At 34.5% G+C, this 24,576-nt stretch overlaps 1 protein-coding gene across 2 annotated transcripts in view; it reads left to right on the forward strand.

The window, feature by feature from the left end:
- LOC109848382 (malonate--CoA ligase) overlaps positions 11,599–24,576 on the forward strand; it is a 28,852-nt gene continuing 15,874 nt past the window's right edge. The window contains exons 1-14 of one of the 2 annotated variants that reach the window (XM_020417856.1): positions 11,599–11,945; positions 12,397–12,572; positions 13,417–13,626; positions 13,946–14,126; positions 14,438–14,526; positions 14,771–14,840; positions 14,947–14,999; positions 15,311–15,418; positions 16,837–16,935; positions 17,488–17,580; positions 17,691–17,768; positions 18,380–18,484; positions 18,619–18,709; positions 18,776–18,849. In XM_020417856.1, coding sequence (XP_020273445.1) covers positions 11,786–11,945; positions 12,397–12,572; positions 13,417–13,626; positions 13,946–14,126; positions 14,438–14,526; positions 14,771–14,840; positions 14,947–14,999; positions 15,311–15,418; positions 16,837–16,935; positions 17,488–17,580; positions 17,691–17,768; positions 18,380–18,484; positions 18,619–18,709; positions 18,776–18,849 — 1,587 coding nt within the window. In that variant the 5' untranslated portion in view covers positions 11,599–11,785. Of the gene's footprint in view, positions 11,946–12,390; positions 12,573–13,416; positions 13,627–13,945; positions 14,127–14,437; positions 14,527–14,770; positions 14,841–14,946; positions 15,000–15,310; positions 15,419–16,836; positions 16,936–17,487; positions 17,581–17,690; positions 17,769–18,379; positions 18,485–18,618; positions 18,710–18,775; positions 18,850–24,576 lie in introns of both variants that reach the window. The other variant, XM_020417851.1, reaches the window with a different exon arrangement.

A 24,576-nucleotide genomic window follows, 5' to 3' on the forward strand; every position in this document is an offset into this window, starting at 1 on the left:
AGGCATGCAATAATTTTTCACTAGCACAAGTAAGTTTATCATTAGGTAAATCATTAATGGTTTCGAACTTGCAAACCTCACTAGGGCTATCGCCTAGTGCTCGTGTGCATGAAGCTCCTTTAGAACTTGAAGCGGGATCCTCCAAAGCTTGTCGGATCGCCTCCAAGTCTCCTTGATGCGCTTCTATGAATTTCCATAATGTATAAGCGCTATCAAAAGAATCAAGCTTGTTAGACATAAATGAATCAAATGCATTTAATAAAAATTCTAACATAAGCTTGTTCATAATAAACATCTTTTTATCATGTTTGCTCCACTTGGATTTCTCCAACGTGGGCACAATATAAGCACAATCAATGATTTCCCATAAATCGATATTTTTAGATTGAACAAATATTTTGAATCTAAAACACCATTGAGCATAAGGGAAAGCATTGAATTTAGGAGCAATACTAGAATCATAGCCTAAACAAGATGCATCATTCATATTCATAATTTTTGTAAAAATATGCAAGCAAGATACAAATACAATCAAAACAAGATTAGCACGAAAAAGATAACTTGGATCTTTAACTCAAGGCGATTAGACCTTAAATCAAAGAGCACCAAGCTCTGATACCAATTGTTAGACCCTAGAGGGGGGGGGGGGACGGTCTTATGCTAATCTAATCCGATTAAATGCCAATTAAAATATATATGCAAGGATATATGAACACAAGGGTAAACAATGTAAACAAGATAGTGGATGATATAGATAATGAGCTAATGACAATGGCGATATAAGATATGAACATAAATATGAATGAACGCCAAAGCACACTCAAACAAGCAATATGATCACGGAGTTCGGACCTTCCGTCCTACGTCTCCGCTCCCCACTCCCGGGGAGAAATCCACTAACACAATCCGGTTTGGAAGCCGGAACTTCTTCTACACACTCGGTTTTCTAGCTAACCGAAAACTCTACAACTCACACTCTTGCAATCACACTCTACACCCACTAAGTGTTGGACCTAGCCGTGTCTCCCTCAAGTGCTCGGTTACAACCTCTCCCTAGGCACGTCAACCGACGCCACTCCTCTTGGGACGATCCCCGACTCTCACCACACACTCCTCACTCGGTGTACAAGTGTATTACAAAGTGATTCTCACAATAAGCACAATATAACAAATGATTGTTCTCAACTATGGATGAGAACACAATGAAAGCACAACTCAATAGTTACAATCTCTCACCACCCAACTATACTATGTATGTAAATACTAAAAGCTCAATGTGGGTGTGTGTAACAATGAGTAAAATGAAATCTAACTCAAATAGCAAACTAGCAATAATAAGAATATAAAAATCAATAATGAAATTGCTAGAGAAAGGAGTTAGAAAACTTCTCTAAGAACACAAAGAAGAGGATGAGGGGATTGAGAATGAATCCCTCAATCTGCAGTTAAAGCTTCCTCCTTTGTCAACAGAAACTCAAACTCAAACAACAGTAAAACCCTAAACCCTTGCTTAAACTTTTCTTTTCTTTTAAAACATTTCTTGGTTAGCTTGAGAGTTGAAGACAATGGGGTATTTATACCCTCTCACAACTCAGCCAAGAAACCAGAGCAAAAGACAAAACAGCCCCAAGGCAACGGTCAAAAAACTAGCCGTTGGAAGCAGAAAAATCACTCGTCGGTCGACCGGAAAATTCGTCGGTCGACCGAAAATTTTCATCGGTCGACCGGACCGGTCGACCGACAGGCTTTCTGTCGCCCAGTGAACTTCTGACCTCGGGTTCGGTCGACCGGTGCGGTCGACCGAAAACTGATATGAAAACTGTTTATCTGATTTTGAAATGCTGTTTAAAAATATCAAATAAATTCCAAAAAATGTAAAACTTTGGGGAATGATTGTAGACATGATAATAAACATGCTACAACGACTGGTTTCGAAAAAGGACTTCCCAAATGAAAAATATCATCATTTTACAAAATAGTCCAAAACATGAAAATATGAGATACTTGAATTTTGATGTTTTGACATAAACCAACTTTTGAAACTTTGTGAAATGTTTTTGTAGACTTAGTAAAACATGTATAAACTGATATTGAAGTCTATAAACTAAGAATATAGTATTTTCACAAATACAATAGAAAATGAAACCTATGAGTATGTATATGAAAATATATTTGTTTCATATCTATGTAGATAAACCAAATCACAATAATAAATATGAAACATGTAATTTCATATTTATAAACATGAAAACCAAAACTTATGTTGTATATATTGAGCTTAAAGTACTAACACACATAATATAAATTCCTAAACTAAATTACCCAAGCAATGATCTTGATCTTCAATAAGCTTGACTTGGTAATCTCGCGGATGAAGCTTTAACTTGGATCTTGAACTTTGAATAGCAAGGCTTCACCGACATTCCGCCAACCTCCTTTGGATATCATCGTTGAAGCTCTATTCCATCCATCCTCCAACAACGTTGTTTGTCTACAAAACATAGGAATACACAAACACTAGACAAACAACATTAGTAGTAAATTGTTTGTAAATCATCAATACAAAAACACAAACACTAGACAAATAACATTAGTTGTAAATTGTTTGTTAAACATCATCAAAACAAGAAGGCCAACAATCTCCCCCTTTTTGATGATGACAAACAATTTACAAAAAGAAGTATATGCATGAAGCAAATGAATATATAATTTATAATTCACATGCATATAAACAAGAAGGAATATACTCACAATATTTCTCCCCCTTTGACAACATCAAAAAGGGGACAAAAAGAATAAGAGAGCAAAGGCTCCCCCTATCATAAGGCATAGGTGAGTATCAAACAAGTATAGGGATTGCTCCCCCTATCAAAAAGCCTCATGAATATATGAAATGAAGGTCATGGCAAACATATGTGAGCAAGCATAAAAGATATGCTAACAATCACTCACATTCAAGAGATAAAGAGAACACATATAAATGTATCATTTAAAACAAATGTCTCATATCAAAGAACATAAACATTATGTATAAGATAGATTTATGAAAGAATACATGAGAATCATGTAAAAAGTTTTCAAAAGTATCCAAAAACGATGTTTGATCAATGAAGAAAAATTTTCTTTACATAACTTGATCAAACCACTCATAGAATACATTATAAGACACAAATAGATGATCCATAAGTACAAACACATAAATATCATCATATAAATGAAATATAATGAATTCAAGACAACAATTCAAAACAGAATCTTTGACAAAAGAATTTTAAGAGAGGCAACCATATCTAGCTCTTAAGCTAGTATTAACCCATATAAACATTTTAGCATCCGGTAAATATGATTTGGGAATAAACACCCAATAAATCCGGAGGGTTATATAAATACACACCTCTCATCAAAATCAAAACTAATAATCATGAAAACAAAAGATTTGATAAAAGAAAATTTGTTTTCATAACCAAAAGATCTTAAAACATAATTTTCAAAACCAAGACAAAGAAAAATAAAAATACTAAAATTCTTTGTTTAAAATCAAATTTCTTTTGGTACCCAAGAACTCTTGGTACCAAACGATTTAGGGACATGACCCCTATCATTCAAGCTCAAAGCCCTAGGGTTATGAACCCATTTGGGCGCATTTAGTGCACGGGTCCGGTCATAGCAATAATTATGCAAATGACCCATTCGATTGCAATAAGTGCAATGAAGAGGATGCATTTGGTTATGTTGACCATGTGGATGTGCACGAGGAACATTTGCAAATAAAGATGGTCTTTTAAAATTATTTTGCAAATGAGAAACATTCTTAAACAATGGTCTATTTGGAACATATTGCAATTTAGAAGCTTTTTGTATATCAAAACAAAATTTAGCAAGATGTCCAAACCTACCACAAACATCACATTTAAAAACATGTGGTCTATTAGAAGCATTTGTCAAATGAGATTTTCTTTTCAAATCAAAGCAATATTTGGCCAAATGACCAAAACGACCACAAAGATCACATGAATATACATGAGCATGCATATGATGAACTTTATGAGAGTGTGCATGTGCATGTGCATGTGATGAAGGAGCCTTATGAGATGCACAAGAAGGATTAAAGTGAATCTTGGTGGGGTTATGTGCATCATAGCAAAATCTAGCAAGATGGCCTTTACGACCGCAATTTGTGCATTTGTAGACTTTGCTATACATGTGTGCATGATGAATAGGATGTTTAGATGTTTTAGCATGAGATTTAGCACACATGTCCATAAGCTTGTTATTATTGACAATGCATGATTTAAGAGTTGAATCTAAAGATGATATTCTATTTTTAATATTATTCAACTCATCATTAGGCACATATGCATTAGCATTAGAAGTAGAACATATATGATCATTTGTAAAAGAATTAAACTCATTTCTAATGTTCTCTACTTCTAATATGGCATTGTTCTTAGCATGAGATAAGCTAGAAATGGATGAGGTCAATTTTTCATTTTCCAAATTTAATAAGTCATTGTTTTCTTTAAGCACAATATTTTCTTTTGCAATGATATCAAATTTGGAACCTAGCAACTCATGATCGGATTTCAAATTAACATGCTTGCTTTTCAAATCTATAAAATTATTATGCAACTTAGTATAGGCATGCATTAATCTATCATATGCACAAGCGAGTTCATTGATGGATATATCACTATCGGATTCCGAATCGCTTACCACACTAGGGCTATCACCTAGTGGCCGTGTGCATGATGATGCTCCACACTCACTTGAAGAATAATCCTCCAAACTACGTTGGATTTCCTCCAAGTTGCCTTGATGTGCTTCTATGAATTTCCATAAATTGTAAACACTATCAAAATGAACAAATTTGTTAGAAAAGGATGAGTCAAAGGCATTAAGCAAATATTCTAACAAAAGCTTGTTCATATTAAACATTCTTTTATCATTGCTACTCCACTTGGATTTTTCCGAAGTGGGTATAATATAAGCATCTTCAATAACTTCCCATAAATCGAATTGTTTAGATCTAACAAATATGTTAAATCTAGAACACCATTGGTCATAGGGGAGATTATTTATTTTAGGAGCAACAACAGGATCATAGCCTAAACAAGATGCACAATGTATGTCCATAATAAGAAAATGTATGCAAGCAAGATACAAATAAAGCTCAAAAAAAGATTAGCACAATAAGCTAACTTGGATCTTTAACTCAAGGCGATTAGACCTTAAATCAAAGAGCACCAAGCTCTGATACCAATTGTTAGACCCTAGAGGGGGGGTGATTAGGGTCTTATGCTAATCTAATCTGATTATATGTCAATTAAAATTAATTAATGAGTTATCCTAGCAAGTATGAAATACAACAAGATATATGAGCTAGGATAAGCAATGTAAACAATGAGATATATCCTATATGATGAAATATATATATATGCAAGGATATATAAACTAACACAAGGGGTAAACAATGTGAACTAGATAGTGGAAAATAATGAGCTAATGACAATGGCGATAAGAAATATAAACACAAGTATAAATAAACGCCAAAGCACACTCAAACACAAGATATGATCACGGAGTTCGGACCTTCCGTCCTACGTCTCCGCTCCCCACTCCCGGGGAGAAATCCACTAACACAATCCGGTTTGGAAGCCGGAACTTCTTCTACACACTCGGTTTTCTAGCTAACCGAAAACTCTACAACTCACACTCTTGCAATCAAACGCTCAGAAAATAGCCGTTGAAAAAAGCAACGGTCATATAGTCGGTCGACCGGAAATTTTGTCGGTCGACCGATTTGAGCTCTCGGTCGACCTGACCGGTCGACCGATGACTCTCTGGAAAAATACTGACGAATGGTCAATTGACCGGTCGACCGTACCGGTCGACCGAAAACTGACATTTCAGGAAACAACGCTGATTTTAAAACACTGTTTAAAAATATCAAATAAATTCAGAAAAATGTAAAACTTTGGGGAATGATTATAGACATGATAATAAACATGCTACAATGACTGGTTTCGAAAAAGGACTTCCCAAATGAAAAATATTATCATTTTACAAAATAGTCCAAAACATGAAAATATGAGATACTTGAATTTTGATGTTTTGACATAAACCAACTTTTGAAACTTTGTGAAATGTTTTTGTAGACTTAGTAAAACATGTATAAACTGATATTGAAGTCTATAAACTAAGAATATAGTATTTTCACAAATACAATAGAAAATGAAACCTATGAGTATGTATATGAAAATATATTTGTTTCATATCTATGTAGATAAACCAAATCACAATAATAAATATGAAACATGTAATTTCATATTTATAAACATGAAAACCAAAACTTATGTTGTATATATATGTGACTACATATATATACAAGGAAACTAATAAAATGTGTGTGTATAGATAATTGAGCTTAGAGTATATAACACACATAATATAAATCCTAAACTAAATTACCCAAGTTAGATCTTGATCTTCAATAAGCTCTTCTAGGTAATCTTGCGGATGAAGCTTTAACTTGGATCTTGAACTTTGAATAGCAAGGCTTCACCGACAAAACTTATGTATATATATAGTGACTACGTATATATACAAGGAAACTAATAAAATGTGTGTGTATAGATAATTGAGCTTAGAGTATATAACACACATAATATAAATCCTAAACTAAATTACCCAAGTTAGATCTTGATCTTCAATAAGCTCTTCTAGGTAATCTTGCGGATGAAGCTTTAACTTGGATCTTGAACTTTGAATAGCAAGGCTTCACCGACATTCCGCCAACCTCCTTTGGATATCATCGTTGAAGCTCTATTCCATCCATCCTCCAACAACGTTGTTTGTCTACAAAACATAGGAATACACAAACACTAGACAAACAACATTAGTAGTAAATTGTTTGTAAATCATTATCAAAACAAGAAGGCCAACATGGAGCTCGTCGGCGACTGCGGGCTGAGCTCGAGCTCGAGCTCGAGCTCGAGAGAGAGAAAGAAAGAGAGAGAGAGAAAGAGAGAGAGTGAGTACGAAAGAGAGAGAGAGATGGGCTTTAAATAGGGGAAAATATAATTAAAAATTTTAAAAAATAAAATAAAATATTGAGGGATGATGCGCGTGGAACCGTTTTTTTGGAAAAGAAGAGGAGGAAGAGAGCGAGGTTGTTGGGGTAGCTGATGGGGGTTTGATGCGGGAAGCAAAAGCTGGGGTTATTTTCAAATGGGTTCAGGTATTTAAACGAAAATAATTAAAATAAATAATTTCGGGTACTTAAAAATTAAACTAATTATATAATAATTATCTACAAATAAAAACGTACATGTTGAGCTAATACAACAGTTGATACGAAACTATCAAAATATACCTATATTGTACAATTAAACGGAAATAATTAATAATAAAAATATATTTAGTTACATTTAAAATCAAATAATTATGTGACAATTATCTACATGATAAAACGTACCAATTATACTAATACGACCAATAATACGCAATAGTAGAAATACTACAAGAAATTATACAAATAATACATAATTAATAATACAACGTATTATACAAAAATATACGTAATAATAATACAAATAATACATAATTAATAATACAACGTATTATACAAAAATATACGTAATAATAATAATAATACCACGTATTATTCAAAACAAAAATATACGTAATAATAATAATAATACCACGTATTATTCAAAATGATACGTAATAGTATTGGTAACATAACGGATAAATCCCAAAAAAATTTATTGCACTAAATTAATTTATAAATATAAAAACCATTTAAATAAATATAAAACTTAGACTTTAAATTATAGAAAATTCTAGAAAATCGAGAAAAATACAAATACTATTTTAAAAATCATAATTAAATATTTTAAAATACCAAAAATTTATTTTAACTAATATCAAAATTTTACGGTCATTACACAATTAGAGGAGAACAACTAACGAGTGCAATTCACAAAAGAACGACCAAAACCGATCACAAACACAGAGAATTTACGTGGTTCGGCAACTTGCCTACGTCCACGGGGAGAGGATGGGGGAGATTTCACTATATGGAGGAGAAAACCACGGGTTACAACTCATAAAAACTCTAAAAATAACCCTAATCAAAGATCTCTCCCTCCCTCACAATAATCTCCCTCTCAAAGTGCTCAAAACAATCTCTTTTCTCTTATTAAACGTCTCTCACAAAACCGTAAAAAATGTGTTTCTATTTATATCAAAACACAAACCAAAACACACTGGGAAACCAACTTGGCCCAATTACTCGATTTCGGTCGACTGTTGGAAGTCCATCAGTCGACTAGTTGATGCTCATCGGTCGACCGGTTCCACTCCATCGGTTGACTGATCGCGTGCATGATTCCTGCACACAAAACCTGCTTCTAGTCAGTCGACTAGTTGACTCTGGTCGGTCGACCGACTAGAATGAAATCATGTAGCTGCTTTTTGCTTCGATTTACTATCTTTTTCAACAATTCTTCACCTTGGTAAAGTGTTCCTAAAACTGAGCCGACATCAACATGAGCACCAATACGTCGTCTCACCAAATCCGACTGCACCAATGTGGTTGCATATGTACCCCCTCTTCCAAGGGATCAAGCTACCCATAGTTCATCCAAATGGCCTTGAAAGGCCTCAACAAGCACAAATCCACAACAAGCTTCTACAATGATCAAACTTGTTGCTCGGGACCATCTTCGTGAGCATATCCACTGGATTATCTTTTGCGTGGATCTTTACAAGCTCCACATCCCCATCTTCAAGAACATCCCGAACAAAATGATAACGAATGTCAATGTGTTTCGTCATCGCATGGAAAACTTGATTCTTCACCAAATAGATAGCACTCATGCTATCACAATGAATGATGACAGATCGCTGCAAAACATCAAGATCTTCCAAAAGTCCTCAAAGCCAAATTGTCTCCTTAACAGTCTCCGTAATCGCCATATACTCAACCTCCATTGTTGACAAAGACATTGTAGATTGCAAGGTGCATCTCCAACACACCGGCGTACGGGTCAAAGTGAACACATATCTCATCGTCGACTGACGCTTATGCAAATCTCCAGCATAGTCCTAATCTATATATCCAATATATAGCTACCTACCACTAGTGTCCCACTCAAACACCAAATCAATGTTGAGAGTACCTCAAATGTACCTCAAAATCCACCTCACGGCATCCCAACATTTTGACCGTTGTATAATTGAGTCCAAATTCTATCAGAACTATCTGCATGTTCTTTTTTATTCATGAGCTAGGTAGCAGTTTTAGTTTGGGGATTTCATTATCCATTTAGTGGCTAAGAACTTCCCACTCGCACGCGGCTAGTTTCGATAGGTTTTGTATTAGTTATAATTCATTTCAAAACTACCATATGATATCTTCTATAATATGTGGTTACTTCCCTTCTTCACATTGAAACTAACTATCGTCTACTAAATGCTAAACAGTTACACATAGAAAAATATATGACTATTAATTAGACAATTACATTTAGGCTGTTACAATTCAATTCAAATATAACTTACCATAACTTCAATGATAACAATCATTAGAAATTAGACCGTTATACTTCTCTAATCAATGTTGATAGTGTCCGTTGTCGTGAATTGTTTCACGACGTACTGAACACAATAAGTGGGACATTTGGTTGCTTTGGTGTCGGCTCAGTTTTTGGGGAAACTTCGCCGATGTGGAGAATTATGAGAAGATAGCGTGTGGGGGCCACACCCATCCCATCACACGTTTCCAATTGAGAAGCTGATCACAAGGGGTGTTTTCTTGTGTTCGTGTGGGGGCCACAAGTGTGAACTCGTGGGAAGCAAAACGCGTGAAAGACTATGTGTTTGTGGGGGCCACGAATTTGTGGCGAATTCGTTCTTGGGGAGAAGTTTTTGTTCAGTGATTTTTTTTCCAAAAGCCCACCTGATAAGCTATTACATATAGCTTGCTAGGGTTGCGTGCGTGATTGGCTTGGTGCAAGTACGAAAAGTGGAGAAAAGCGGCTGTGTGCAGAGTGCAAGAGCAGAGAAAATCAGCTGTGTTGAGAGAGAAAAAAGGAGCCGAATTTGAGAGGGTGTTTTGGCGGCATCCTTTTGAGGGAGATATTTATGTGAGGGATTTGAGAGCTTACTTAAGGGTTTAAGTTGTGTGATTATAAATCCTAGTTGTATTCTCTCCCTCTAATAGTAGATCTACTCCCTCCTTGTCCCGTTGACGTAGGCAAATTGCTGAACCACATAAAATTAGTTTGTTTTGCTGTTTGTGTGATTTGTAATAGCTTATTTAGGTTCCCTCGATAGGTCAGTCCTAGAGCCGATGAGAGGAAGAGCTGATATCCCACTTTGTTGGGATATTTTATTTTTGGTTCTTGTTTCCTTGGTAAAATGGGAATTCCTATTGTTGCGATCTAACTCTCTTGTTGTGCTACCGAGGTGCTGCCGAAATTTTCGCTGCGCACAACAATATATGCAAAGATAACATTTCTTTCATTCAAATTAAATCATCTTAACAAAAGCAGCAATAAACCAAATGAATCTCACACGTGTGGCCGTTTCAAAGATGGCCGGAGCACTCGCTCCACCACGCTCACGGTCCTTCGAACCGCCCACACTCAAGCACAATCAAGCTCCTAATTACTCTCATCAAAATACTCAATAACTCCAGCTTCAGCTCAATCCTCCGCCTCAGATCCTTCACACTCAACCTCTTAGTCCTACACTCTCGCTGAGTCCCAAGCCTCCTCGTCCCCTCCCACGGCCTTTGGCCCTCAAACTGGGCTTGGACCACAAGGCCCAAGCATAGAAAGCAAAGAGAGAAGAACATAGTAGTAGAGATCGCCATAGTGTTAATGGTGAGTGTGAGTGAGAGTGAGGGGGAGTTTGGTGGGTATGGAACACGATAACCTTCGCAGGACCACCAGATATATATAAAAGTCATAACTATTTCATATTGAAGTTTTTTATTCTTAATTTCTCTAGAAATGAGGATCCTTCACAAATTGGAGGAGACCCACAACTAACTAGATACATCATAAAAAACCATAGACATGAGCTCTGGAGGAACTTCTTCTACCCAAACTCCAGTTATTTCAGACGGTCGACCAACGACCATATATCGCCAAATAATGAGCAAATTTACTTGCATTCTTTTGCACAAACTTCACGCATAGGGAACCGCAAGCGTGTAGCTTGTGAGCCTCTCTAAGGGCATCTCCTACATATGGCGAGCAAACCTCCAAAGAGTCGAGGACTCCGCAACATCAAGGTGAAACCCACTTTTTTCCATAGCGAACCGAACATCCGAAATAATGGCAAACACCTTTATAAGCTCTGGAGATACTTCTCCCACTTTAAAGACAAACGGATCAAACCTTACTAAAAAACCCGCCTAATTCTGGTTCGTAGTAGCTCCGCTATCCAATCTTAAACGGGCAGGGGAACCCGAACCCGAACCCGAACCCGAACCCATAATCATACCTAAGCGCCAATAAGGGAAGAGGCGGTAAACATAAGCCTGGCGGATCGAACAGAATGCTAACCTTCCCCACTCCTCTTCTCCCGCAACGTCAAAGCGAGCAAGGGGACTGCGACCGCAGAGAAAGCAAACAGAGAGAGAGAGAGAGAGAGAGAGAGAGAAGCTAGGACACGTATCTTTATTTTGTGTTTTCTCACAGGTGGACGGCGATCTATTAATCAATGAAAAAGTCAGGGGGTTGGCGGTTAATTTAACAAAGGTCCCCCCCTTATAATGATCCTATTCAAAGCATCCCCCAACCGCCTTTCGTCGCTCTTCACTCACCTCTCCTCTTATAATTACTCTTTGAATGGACCTCCCATGCTTCTTCTATTCCAGGCCAAATCTCATCTAGGGTTACGGTTTCCTCCTCTTCGATCCCGTCTCCATTCAGGTTCGTGCTTCCCTCAGCGATGAAAAAGTTGCGATTTTTCTTGATAATTGAGGGTTTGATTGATGTTTCTGCTCTCTGTTAGCTTAAATTATTGGTGATCTTGAATATTCCCCCCTTTTTTATTGAGGGAGCACGTAATTTTGGGATATTTGGGTGTCGAATTATTTATTTTCATGAACATCTCAATTTGTGTACATCAGATAATTTGGGTTGTTAGCATTTGATGATCTTTCTGATTTTATCTGTATTTTACTCTAGTTACTGAAATTGCTGATAGTTAATGTGAAATCATGCACCAATTTGCTTTCCGTCGACTACAATAAAAACTTTTTTATGGATGAATGGCCTCCTTGAATGTTGACGGAGATATTTTCAAACACACATATGCTACTTGCTAGAGAAAGAACATACAGCCACTGACGTTGGTGTTTCTCATTTTTTTTAGTTGCAGCTGCGGGATCATTACCTTGTGCACTCATGGATGTCGCCAAAGCAGCTCTCAACAACGCCTCCACAAAACATGAAAGTGTGGCCATAAGAGCTGAAAATAAAAGCTACAGCTATGCCCAACTCATTTCATCCGCTTGCAAAATTTCGAATTTATTGTGCAGTGGAGATTTTAAAAGTGTAAGCCGAATAGCAGGAACAATAGTCAAGTATCAGTATCATCTGCATCACTGCATGTACTGTAGTACGTATTCATTCACATTGGTGTTTTGAAGTTACCGATGTTTTTTTCACGTGAGCATAGTTATCTGATTTTATCTATTCAAGTTGCAATTTGAATGATAGTATCCAAATCCTTTAGTTGATATGCCTATGTTGTATAGCCATTAATCATGTCAACTTGTCCATATGAAATTCAGATGCTAATGGTGCTAGTATATTTATGCTTGCATCTGTGGTAAGCACTATATCTATTGTTAATGCATCCAAATGCTTTTATCACATGCTAGGTATATCCATATTGACTTAGTTTTATTGAGGCTTAAGCCAGTTATTGGTGCCTAACCTTGTCTGCCTGCTTGCCATGCGTAAATCATGGTTAATGACTATGGTTATTAGGTCTCGAGACAGTATCTCTAAACTCCTATTATCATCTTCATTCGTGAAACTTGCTATTATACTGTTTCGTATCCATCAATTGCTTAGACAGTTAGATACACTGTCTGTAATAATCATGTTATCTCCCTCGGTCTCCTCATTTGCCTTGATTCTGGTACATGATATTTTCATCTTGTTTCCCAATCTTAGTATACAGTAAAGCTGATGGTAGTTATTAGAGTGGTAAAATACATTACATATCACTTCCGTAAGTATTTATATCCAATTAATCCCCATGGTTCACCCAGTTTTTAACAGGTAAATAGTCACCGGGGTCCACCCGGTTTTTAACAGCTTACAGTTTTCCATGCAACATTTTGCCTTTTCAAGATTATCCACTAAACCTTTTCTTTTTCTTTGCAAGCAGATTAAGGAGGGGTTTAATGATCGAGCTTCTTCTTTTGTTGAAGGCAGCAATACAGCAGGAAATCTTCATGGAGCACGTGTGGGAATTGTTGCTAAACCTTCTGCTGAGTTTGTTGCTGCAGTTCTAGGAACTTGGCTTACTGGTGGAGTTGCAGTTCCTCTTGCACTCAGCTACCCAGAAGCAGAGCTACTCTATGTCATGAAGGACTCAGTTAGTACACGACCTCCCTACTTATTTGAATATCATTTAATGTATATAATAGGAGGTTTTTGATTTAATGTATAACTTTTCCTGCTCTTTCCCAGTTCCTGAAACTAGATATCTAGTATTAGGAAAAAGATCATATTGTGGCATATGCCATTGTCCCACAGAGGTAAAGCCTCTTTGCATTAGGTTGTTGTAGAATTACCAACCACTTATTTGGATGCTGTGTCTTGCATCAAAATTATTTGCTTTTCTTGTTGATTGTATCTTTTCTTTGTTTATATATTTTCCTTCAATAACATGATGTATAGTTTTCTGTCTGTAGGATGTTTCGATTCTTCTAAGCAGTCAAGAACATCAAGAACTTATGGAGAACGTTGCTATTAAATCTTCAGCTTTATTTTCTGTTATCCCTGCTGTTACAAATTTTGACCAACGTTCAGAAGGAATAGCTGATTTGGTTACTAGATTAACGGTGGAGGTTGATAACATGGAAATGGTTGAAGGTAATATGTTCATGTTTGAGTTCTATTTTTGAATAATTGTTTCATGCAACTCTTGAAGGCACATCAGTGCTGTCCAAAAATTTTCTCAGTTTCTTAATAAATAAAATTTTCTTTAGTCCATCAGATAATTTAGTTGAAACTCATGGTTACTTTTCTGAAACCTGTGTATGATATACTAATAAAATTAGTTTTAGTTTATTTTTTGAAATGGATTTCCCCATTTTCAATAGTAAAATCTCTAATGTGGGTATATGTTTGTCATTATTCTACCTACAAGAAAAAGGTTTTCATAGCTTTTTTTAAAATTGCAGGAGAAGAACCTGCTTTAATTTTGTATACGAGTGGTACAACAGGCAAACCTAAAGGTGTTGTCCACACACACAAAGGAATACTTGCTCAGGTAATTGCTTTGACCTGAAGAACTTTACTTTAGTTTCCTTTTGTGTTTTCTGTAGGCAAGAGAGCACAATTGTCAGTAAAAATGTTACACTAGCTGATAGTTGATAAATTCTACTAGAGACCATCAATGCTTCTTCAATTTCTTTCCCTTTCTGGTCACCAGTTGATGTTTCGGCAAACCATGTTTTAATTTTTCCATGAATTTGTGTAGGATTATTATGATTATTGTTTTTGCTGTGTTGCAGGTTCAGATTCTGTCGGACGCATGGGAGTATACATGTGCCGATCAATTTCTACATTGCCTACCATTACATCATATCCACCAAGAAATCTATTATCGATGCGTAACTTATTCTTGCTCTTTACTCAATATAACCTTTTTGTTTCTTTTTTGTAATGGTGTCCTTAACTCAATAGATACATGTTCATGGACTTTTCAATGGTCTACTTGCACCGCTTTATGCTGGCTCTGTGGTAATGCTCGTTGACATATGGACATTTTCTCTATACAAATCATAATCTGGGTTAATTTATATGCTAGGACATTTCAGCATGTAGTTCCAAGAAATCCATTGGGACATTGTCAAACTTTGTTACTGACTTTGATAGATTCAAAGACTGGTCCAAATTGCCGAGGCAATGATATATGGCTATGTTAATGTATGATTTTTGTAGTAGAATAATGGAGAAGTCAGCTACCTTATTTTTTCTAATATTCCCATGGTTCATGCTAGCTATTCCCTTAATAACTCCTTAGCAGCTTCTGATAATGGTTTACTTTCAAGGTTGAATTCATGCCAAAATTTAGTGTACGAGGAGTGTGGCAGAAATGGCGAGAATCATATCCAAAAGATGGAAGCAAAGCTGATGATGCCATAACTGTATTTACAGGAGTAAGATGCTTTAAGAACTTATAAATTGCTAATTTTTTTTGTCATAGTTTTTGAATATAGATATCACTTCCCTTATACTTAGTTCAAGGAAACTATCGTCAGAGCTATAATGAAATGAACAAAAGAACTGCAGCTATCTCATAACATAGTTACTCTGAAAAATCATCTTTCTGGGAGAGGAGATAAGTTGGTTTTGGGTCTCACATCTGCTCAATGACTGGATTGGGCATTGGTTCTAGATCATGTGGAGTTCTATGGGGCTTCTGGGTACTTATTTCATCCTCGATCTGGGTGTTCGCTGTGAAAGTTTGAGTTTCTAGGGGTACATAGGAGTGCTGTATAATATCTTATAGAGCATCCAAGGTAGGTGGAAGTGAAGTGCCTTTTATTCCCTTTTTTCTGGTGATGTCAGTGAAGGTTCAAGTTTTCATACTTTTAGTCAGTAGTTGTTTTTGTGTTGATGACCTTCGTTTAATATACTTTGGACTTGACATACTTCATATGTCAGTACCAAGTTGAGATATCGACTTCTTATGTCAGATATGGAGTATTTATGTTTTGCTGTTTGGTCAGAGGCTCTGAATCAGATAAATTTATACTTTAGTACAAAAAGTTTGTCCTATAGCAGCAATATGGAAAGGGGTAAAAGTGCAAAAGGCTAATAGTTTCCAGTGGGGAGCAGAAATATAATTTAGCTCACCTTTCAGAAGATAAACTCCTAATACTGCATTATATTGCACCGAAAATGTTTTTCACCTTTACCTCATATTCTTTGCTCTGCTGAAACATATCAAAATATATGCACATGCTCGAAAACCAACATGATCATGCAGAGATGTTTGATTATAGATTTCGGAAGTTTCAGGTTCCTCCTTGATTATAAATATAGTGAATATCTTGTCATGCCCTCTTTCTCCCTTGATACATAATTTTTGTTCATTGAGCTTTTTTGGTGGAGTTATCAACTTGAGGAAATATGAAGTAGTGTAACAAACATGTTTGTGGTGCTCAATTTGCTAGTTGCATTGCTATATGTTTAGGTCTTCAGATTGATAGATAGCTATAGGACATATTTTAAGGCACCTATATGTTTAGGTCTTCAGATTGATGGATAGCTGCTAATTCATTTAATTGGGAGTACATTATTTGTATACTAAAACATTACCGTGAAGGCCTAACATTGCTCCATTTGCTAGTGCATGGCTATAGGAAATATTCTAAGGCACCTATATGTTTAGGTCTTCAGATGGACAGATAGCTGTTAATTCATTAAACTGGGAGTACATTGATTTGTATACTAACACATTACCATGCGTATGAACGCACATTTTTCCTTCTACAGCTTTTGGGGTGTTATCTGCGATGCTTCTGTAGATATGTTCTCAATTAGTAAGTTAAAGAGATACTGTATTTTTCAGGTGCCAACTATATACACTCGGCTGCTTCAAGGCTATGAAATAATGGACCCTGATATACAAGTAGCTTCTGCTTCGGCTGCAAAACAGTTGCGTTTGATGGTAACTAGAAGAAAATATCCCCACTTTACTTTAATGCAAATATGTGAATATGTATACATTTATTGCTTGTATATATTTTGGTATTTTATAATGCATTTATTATATTCCTGAGGATATGCACATTTTTAAGACTATAATGCTTTATGGAGTTTTATTTGGAATTGTTGTTATTGTTTCAACTGGTATTTGTTATGCCTTATCTTTTGTTTAATCAACGTGCCACTATAAGGCCACTTGAATTACAATCTTCCGCTTAAATGTCAGATTTGCATTATGAATTTTAGGATGTCTAGGAGAATCCATTATGCATCTCGCTGTCTCAGCATCACATATGCACCAGATGTAGGTAATGTCCTGGAATGAAGTATCCATGCAATTTATGTCGTGATGCATTTTTTCCCGATTTGTTGACTGAATTTCAAATTTCAAGCACTTAAATACTTCTATAAGGATTACATATTGCAGAAGACTTTCTTAATTTATGTTAATCTTGAATATTTAGACCCATTATTTTATACTATTATCATTGAATTCCTAATTGCTTCTCCCTAGATGTGTGGGTCATCTGCACTTCCATATCCTGTTCTGAAGCAATGGGAAGCTGTAACAGGTCACCGCCTTTTGGAACGCTATGGTATGACCGAGGTCAGTGTTATAGTTTGAGTGGTAAATTTTGACTTGAATTAAATGTTCTAATTCTTTCAAACTATAAAAATGCCTCTTTTACAGTTCACTCATGAAATGTTGCTTTGCAGTTTGTCATGGCATTATCCAATCCTTTGCATGGTAATCGGAAAGGCGGCACAGTTGGTAAACCTCTTCCTCGAGTAGAGGTATATTTTATTCTATATTGTATCTCATTACAAATATAAGTTAAAAATCATCAGGCTTTACCTGTAAATCTTCACACCCTTTTTTTTTTCAAAAAAACATGTCTTATGCATTTCATGCCTATCCATTTCACCATGGTGACTGGATTTCATGGCTCATTCTTTGTGCATTTTTTTCTTGTAAAGGTTCAAATAACTTAAAGCATAGTAACCCAATAGAGCAAGTCATTCATTAGCCCTTCGTAGGTGGATTAAGAGTTTAGCATTGCTTCATCTAACACGTTGTTGATATGATACTTTTTTCATAATGCCACCAATTTATCTGAGTTTCTTTTGTAGAATGCTATGTTATACTTGAAGATACTATAGTCATTTTAAATATGGATATGAGATTTACTAGAAGAGGCCAACAACTAAAAGTGCAATAGTTATTAGACAGACTAAAGTTACTACTAGAAACTCCTTAAGTTACAACAATGTATGAATTCAATAGAATTGTGAGAATTCCATTTAGAGGAGGTTAATAGAAGAACTTTTGATTAGGAAAGTACCTGAAATGCGCTTTATCATAATGAAAGTATTTATCAAATTTGAGTGATATTTTGTGGTATTAGGTCAAGATTATTGCAGAAGATGGTTGTGAAGTTAGTTCGAAAGGAGTGGGAGAGCTATGTGTTAGAAGTCCGTCCCTGTTTAAGGAATATTGGAGACGACCTGAGGTAATTCCTATCTTGCTAACATTATTCTCTTAATACCTACTGTGTAAGATTATCTAGCTTTTATTAGATATTTCCCTCATTTGCCGCTTTGATTTTTCCTTATTTGGTGGGTATTTTTTTTCTCACTACCCCAGGTAACCAAGGAATCGTTTCTTGATGGCGGGTTCTTTATGACTGGAGATACTGTTACAGTGGATGAAGATGGGTACTATGTAATCCTGGGACGTAAGTGATTTTTAACATCCCCTTTAATTTGTTTGAACCTTGTACTGATCTATTACCACTTTCTAGGTTCTAATGCTGATATAATGAAAGTCGGTGGTTTTAAGCTATCAGCACTGGAGATCGAGGCTGTGCTTCTTGAGGCAAGTATCCCCATTGGTTTATGATTGACATTATTCTGTTTGAAGGAAAGGACCAAGAATGGAACTAATTCACTAGATATCCTTGTAGCACTGCTAGAGTCATATGAGGCATGTGGTGTTTCTGTTGATTAAGAGAATTGTATTCTGATCTTTTTCATCTATTTTTCTTTTTCATATCATTAGGTAGTAAGTTATCTAAAAACTTGAAATCTGCAAAAGAAAAAAACGCAGCTATAAAGTCGATTGCCATCTAAATATCATCTGCATAAACAACAAAAGAACTAGTCATGGGCTATAACTCATGCTTTTGTTCTTTTTTTTTTCTGTTTCAGCCTATTGACATTTAATTAGGTGTACACTTCAAAATTTGCACGTTTCATTGGTTATAACTGACGATTTTGTGCATTTTTATTTGTTTCTACCGATGATAACTAATTATACGTTCTTCCGAATTCACGAGTTTTATGTACATTTTCATTTGTTTCTACCCCATGACAAGTAATTATACGTTCCTCCAAATTCATGATTTTTATGTGCTATGACCCATGACTTTTGTCAATATTTGTTCATTTCAATCCAATGTCGATTAATTATGCATAGTTCAAATTTGTGATCTTGGGCCATAACCAAAGATTTTCAAAATTCACGAATTTCATATGCGATAACCCATGATTCTTGTGCATTTTCGTTTGTTTCGAGTTTCGACCCAATGTCAATCAATTATGCATATTTTAAAATTCACAATTTTTATGTTTATATAATCCACTATTTTTGTTAACTTTCGTTTGTTTTGATCTATTGACAAACAAGTATGTGTATGTTAAACTCCATGGTTTTCATGGGTTGTAACCCATAACATTTGTCTACTTATGTTCATTTCAACCTCATGGCAAGGAACCCAACATATTGCAAAATTCACGATTTCATGAGCTATAACCCACGATATTTGCTCATTTTCGTTCATTTCAACCTAATGACAAATAATTATGCTTATAAAAAAATTCGTGATTTTCTTAGGCTATAACCTGCAAATTTAGTTTATTCTCATTAAATTAGACCAAATGACAATTAAGTTTTCTTTCATAAAAAATCGTGATTTTCATGGTCTATAGACTGCGGTTTTGTTGGTTTTCGATCTTTGACCAATGGAAATTAAGTATGCGTATTTCAAAATGTCGTGATTCATGAGCCACGGTCCATGATTTTTATCCAATTTTGTTCTCTTCTATGTAATAGCCATTAATTGTACGAATTTTAATATTACAATTTTTGTCCTTTGTTCATTGGACACAATGACAATCAATTATGACTTCTTCGAAATTTGCAATTTTAATTGGTTATAATTATAATCCATGATGATTTTGATTTCCATCGGTAAAGTGTACCGAGTGCATTCCCATAATATACTATAGTCTTATAATATTATATTTTTATTTTAGATAAATAAAAACATGTTGGCTAACCCTCATGAGAACTTTTCTGAATCCACTCAAGGGAACTTTTCTGAATCCGCCACTAGTTATGACCCGTGATTTGCGCATTATTGTTCCTTTAACCCAATGTCAATTAATTACAGTAACTACAAAATTCGCGAGCATGAGTTATAACCTAGGATTTTGGAAATTTTTGTTTGTTTCGTTCCAAGGTTAAAGTAATTATACGTGTTTCAAAATTTATAAATTTTGTGAGCTTTTACCTACAATATTGGCAATTTTCGTAAGCTTCTTTCCAAGGGCAAGTAATTTTACGTATTAAAAAGTTCGCGAATTTCATCGACCATAACTCATGGTTTTGGTCAATTTTTATTTATTTGTTTTGAGCTAGTGACAATTTATTATGTGTACTTCGAAATTTATGATTTTCATGGGTTATAACCAATGATCTTCGAAATTCTTAAATTTCATAGATTATAACCTATGATTTTTGTCCGTTTTTATTTGTTTTACGTAGTGGCATTAAATTAGGTGTATACTTCAAAATTTAAAATTTTAAGGGACTATAACCCATGATCTTCAAAATTCGCGAACTTTGTGGGCTATAACCCACATGATTTTTGTCAGTTTTTGTTTGTTTCGACGTAATGACATGTAATTAGGCATACACTTCAAAATTCACAATTTTCATTGGTTATAATCTAGAATCTTTGTTCATTTTCATTTATTTCTATGCAACGACAAGTAGTTATCCATTTTTCCAATTTCATGATTTTTATGTGCCTTAATCAATAATGTTTGTTAATCTTCATTCGTTTTGACCTAATGACAAATAAGTACGCGTACTTCAAAATTCATATTTTTTATTGGATCCATGATTTTTGTCCATTTGTGTTCATTTTGACCCCAATGGCAATGAACTAACCATATTTTAAAATTTGTGATTTCATGGGCTATAAGCCACAATACTTGCTCATTTTCGTTTGTTTCTATCCAATGGTAATTAATAATGTGTACCCAAAAAATAGTGATTTTCGTGGGTTGTAACCCACAATTTTATTTTATTTTTGTTAGTTTCGACCAGACGGCAGTTAAATATTCTTTTATTCTTTTGTCCATAATTTTTATCAATTTTCATTTATTTTGATATAATAGCAATAAATTGTTTGAACTTTAAAATTCATGGGGGGTTATAACCCATAATTTTTTCCCAGTTTGTCTTTTTCGACCTTATGACACTTAATTAGGCATGCACTTGAAAAGTTACGATTTTCATGGGTTACAACCTTGATTTTTATGTATTTTAATTTGTTTTGATCCAATGACAATTAATTATGTGTACTTTAAAATTCATGATTTTTATGTGCTATAACCCATGATTTTTTAGTTTCTGTCCATTTTGACCCAATGATAAATTTGTATGCACACTTTAAAATTTATTTTCATAGGCTATAACTCACGATATTTACTCATTTTCGGTCGATTCAACCAATAGCAAATAATAATGCCTATCTAAGAATTCGTGATTTTCTTGGTTTATAACCCACAATTTTAGTTTATTTTCGTTAAGTTAGACCCAATGCAATTAAATTTTCTTTCATAAAAAATATCGATTTTAATCGGCTATAGATTGCGGTTTTTGTTGATTTTTGGTCTTTGACCCAATGTAAATTAAGTATGCATACTTCAAAATTTTGTGATTCATAAGCTACATTTTATGATTTTTATCCATTTTTGTTCTCTTCGACCCAATAGCCATTTATTGTGTCAATTTCAATATCACGATTTTTGTCCATCATCGTTCATTCGACCAAATAAAATCAATTATGACTATGTCAAAATTTGCAATTTTAATTGGTTATAATCCATGATGTTAATTTTTATCAATGAAGTGTACTGAGTGCATTTTGATCCTTGAGCTGTAGTCAATGGTTTTTAACCATTTTTGTTCTCTTCGACCCAGTAGCCATTAATTGTGTCAACTTCAATATCATGATCTTTATCCATTATCGTTCATTCAACCCAGTGACAATCAATTATGACTACGTCGGAATTTGCAAATTTAATTGGTCACAATCCATGGCTTTAATTTTCACCAATAAAGTGTATTGAGTGCGTTCCCGTAATATACTATAATTTTATAATATTATATTTTATTTTAAGTAAATAGACACATGTTTGTCCGAGCCCCCAAGTGTTCTGAATCCAACATCGACTATGATTACATGCGACTTTTGTCTATTATTGGTCATTCAACCTATTATCAATTAATTATAACTGCTTCAAGATTTGATATTTGCGATCATGAGTTGTAACCCACGGTTTGAAAATTTTTGTTTGTTTCGTTCTAAGGTCAAGCAATTATACGTACTTTAAAATTCATAATTTTTGTGAGCTATTACCCCATGAATTTGGCAATTTTTGTAGGCTTCTTTCTGAGGGCAAGTAATTTTATGTACTACAAAATTCACAAATTTCATGGGTTATAACTCATGAATTTCATCAATTTTTATCTGTTTCGACCCAATGACCATTGATTATGCGCACTTCAAAATTCATGATTTTCATGGGCTATAACTAATGATCTTTAAAATTCGCTAATTTCATATACTACTAGCGTGCATCCCATGCAAAGCATGACCCCCTATTTTTTAAGCACTTTATTTTTTAAATTAGGAATCATATCTAATCCTCTATACTTAAAAGAAGGATCCAAGTTTTAATACATTTGATTTAGAAATCATATCCACTCATCTATACTTAAAGAAGGATCTAAGTTTTAATAGATTTGATTTGTTTTACTACAGTAAATATTATAGCATGAACAGTAACTTCAAGTATGAGGAGCAGATTTGATTTACTATTTATGCTATAATATTTAATGTGGCATTACTGTAACATAAACTGTAATTCTTTGGATTCTCCTTCAAGTGTAGAGAATTAGGTAACCTATGATTTTTGTATGTTTTTGGTTGTTTCTACATAAGGACATTTAACCCATGACTTTATCCCACAATCTTCATGGGCTATAACCCACAATCTTCAAAATTTGTTATTTTTGTGGACTATAACCCATGACTTTATCCCAAATTTATATTGTCCGAACTTTAAATTTTTATTGGCTATAACTCATGATTTTTTCCCATTTTGTTTCTTTCAACCTTATGACATTTAATTAGATGTACACTTGAAAATTCATAGTTTTCATGGTTATAACCGTTGATATTTGTGCATTTTAATTTGTTTTGAAATAATTGTGTACTTCAAAATTCACAATTTTTATGTGCTATAACTCACAATTTTTGTTAATTTTCATCTGTTTCGACCTAATAACAAGTTAGTATGCACGCTTTAAAATTCATAATTTTCATGGGCTATAACCCATGATATGTACTTATTTTCATTCGATTCGCCCCAATGGCAAATAATTATGCCCATCAAAGAATTCATGATTTTCTTGGGTTATAACTCACATTTTTTATTTATTTTCGTTGAATTAGACCTAATGACAATTAAATTTTCTTTCATAAAAAATCACGATTTTCATGCGCTATAGATTGTAGTTTTTGACAATTTTCGGTCTTTGACCCAATAGAAACTAAGTATGCATACATCAATAATTCATGATTCATGAGTTACAATCCATGATTTTTATCCATTTTTGTTCGCTTTGACCCAATAGCCGTTAATTGTGCAAACTTCATGATCACAATTTTTTTCTATTATCGTTCATTCAACCTAATGACATCAATTATTATTGCATTGAAATTGGCAATTTTAATTGCTTATAATCCATGATTATAATTTCCATCATAAAGTGTACTGAGTGCATTCCCATAGTATACTATAGTTTTATAACGTTGTATTTTTATTTTGGGTACATCTACACATGTTTGTCCGACCCCCTAAGGGAAATTTTCTGAATACACCACTAGTTATGATAACCCATGGCTTTTGTCTATTATTGTTCATTCGACCCATTGTCAATTAATTATTTGCTTCAAAATTCATGGTTATGAATTATAACCCCCAATTTTGGAAATTTTTGTTTGTTTAGTTCCAAGGTCAAGTAATTATACGTTCTTCAAAATTTGTAATTTTTGTGAGCTATAACCAATGATTTTGCAATTTGTGTAAGCTTCTTTTCGGGACAAGTAATTTTTCGTACTACAAAATTTGTGAATTTCATGGGCTATAACACGATTTTTCTCAATTTTTATTCGTTTCGACTCAAATGAGTTTCAAAATTCATGATTTTCATGGGGGTATAACCAATGATCTTTGAAATCCACGA

The sequence above is a fragment of the Asparagus officinalis genome, chromosome 1 (assembly GCF_001876935.1).
Source record: "Asparagus officinalis chromosome 1, Aspof.V1, whole genome shotgun sequence".
Classification (NCBI taxonomy): domain Eukaryota; kingdom Viridiplantae; phylum Streptophyta; class Magnoliopsida; order Asparagales; family Asparagaceae; genus Asparagus; species Asparagus officinalis.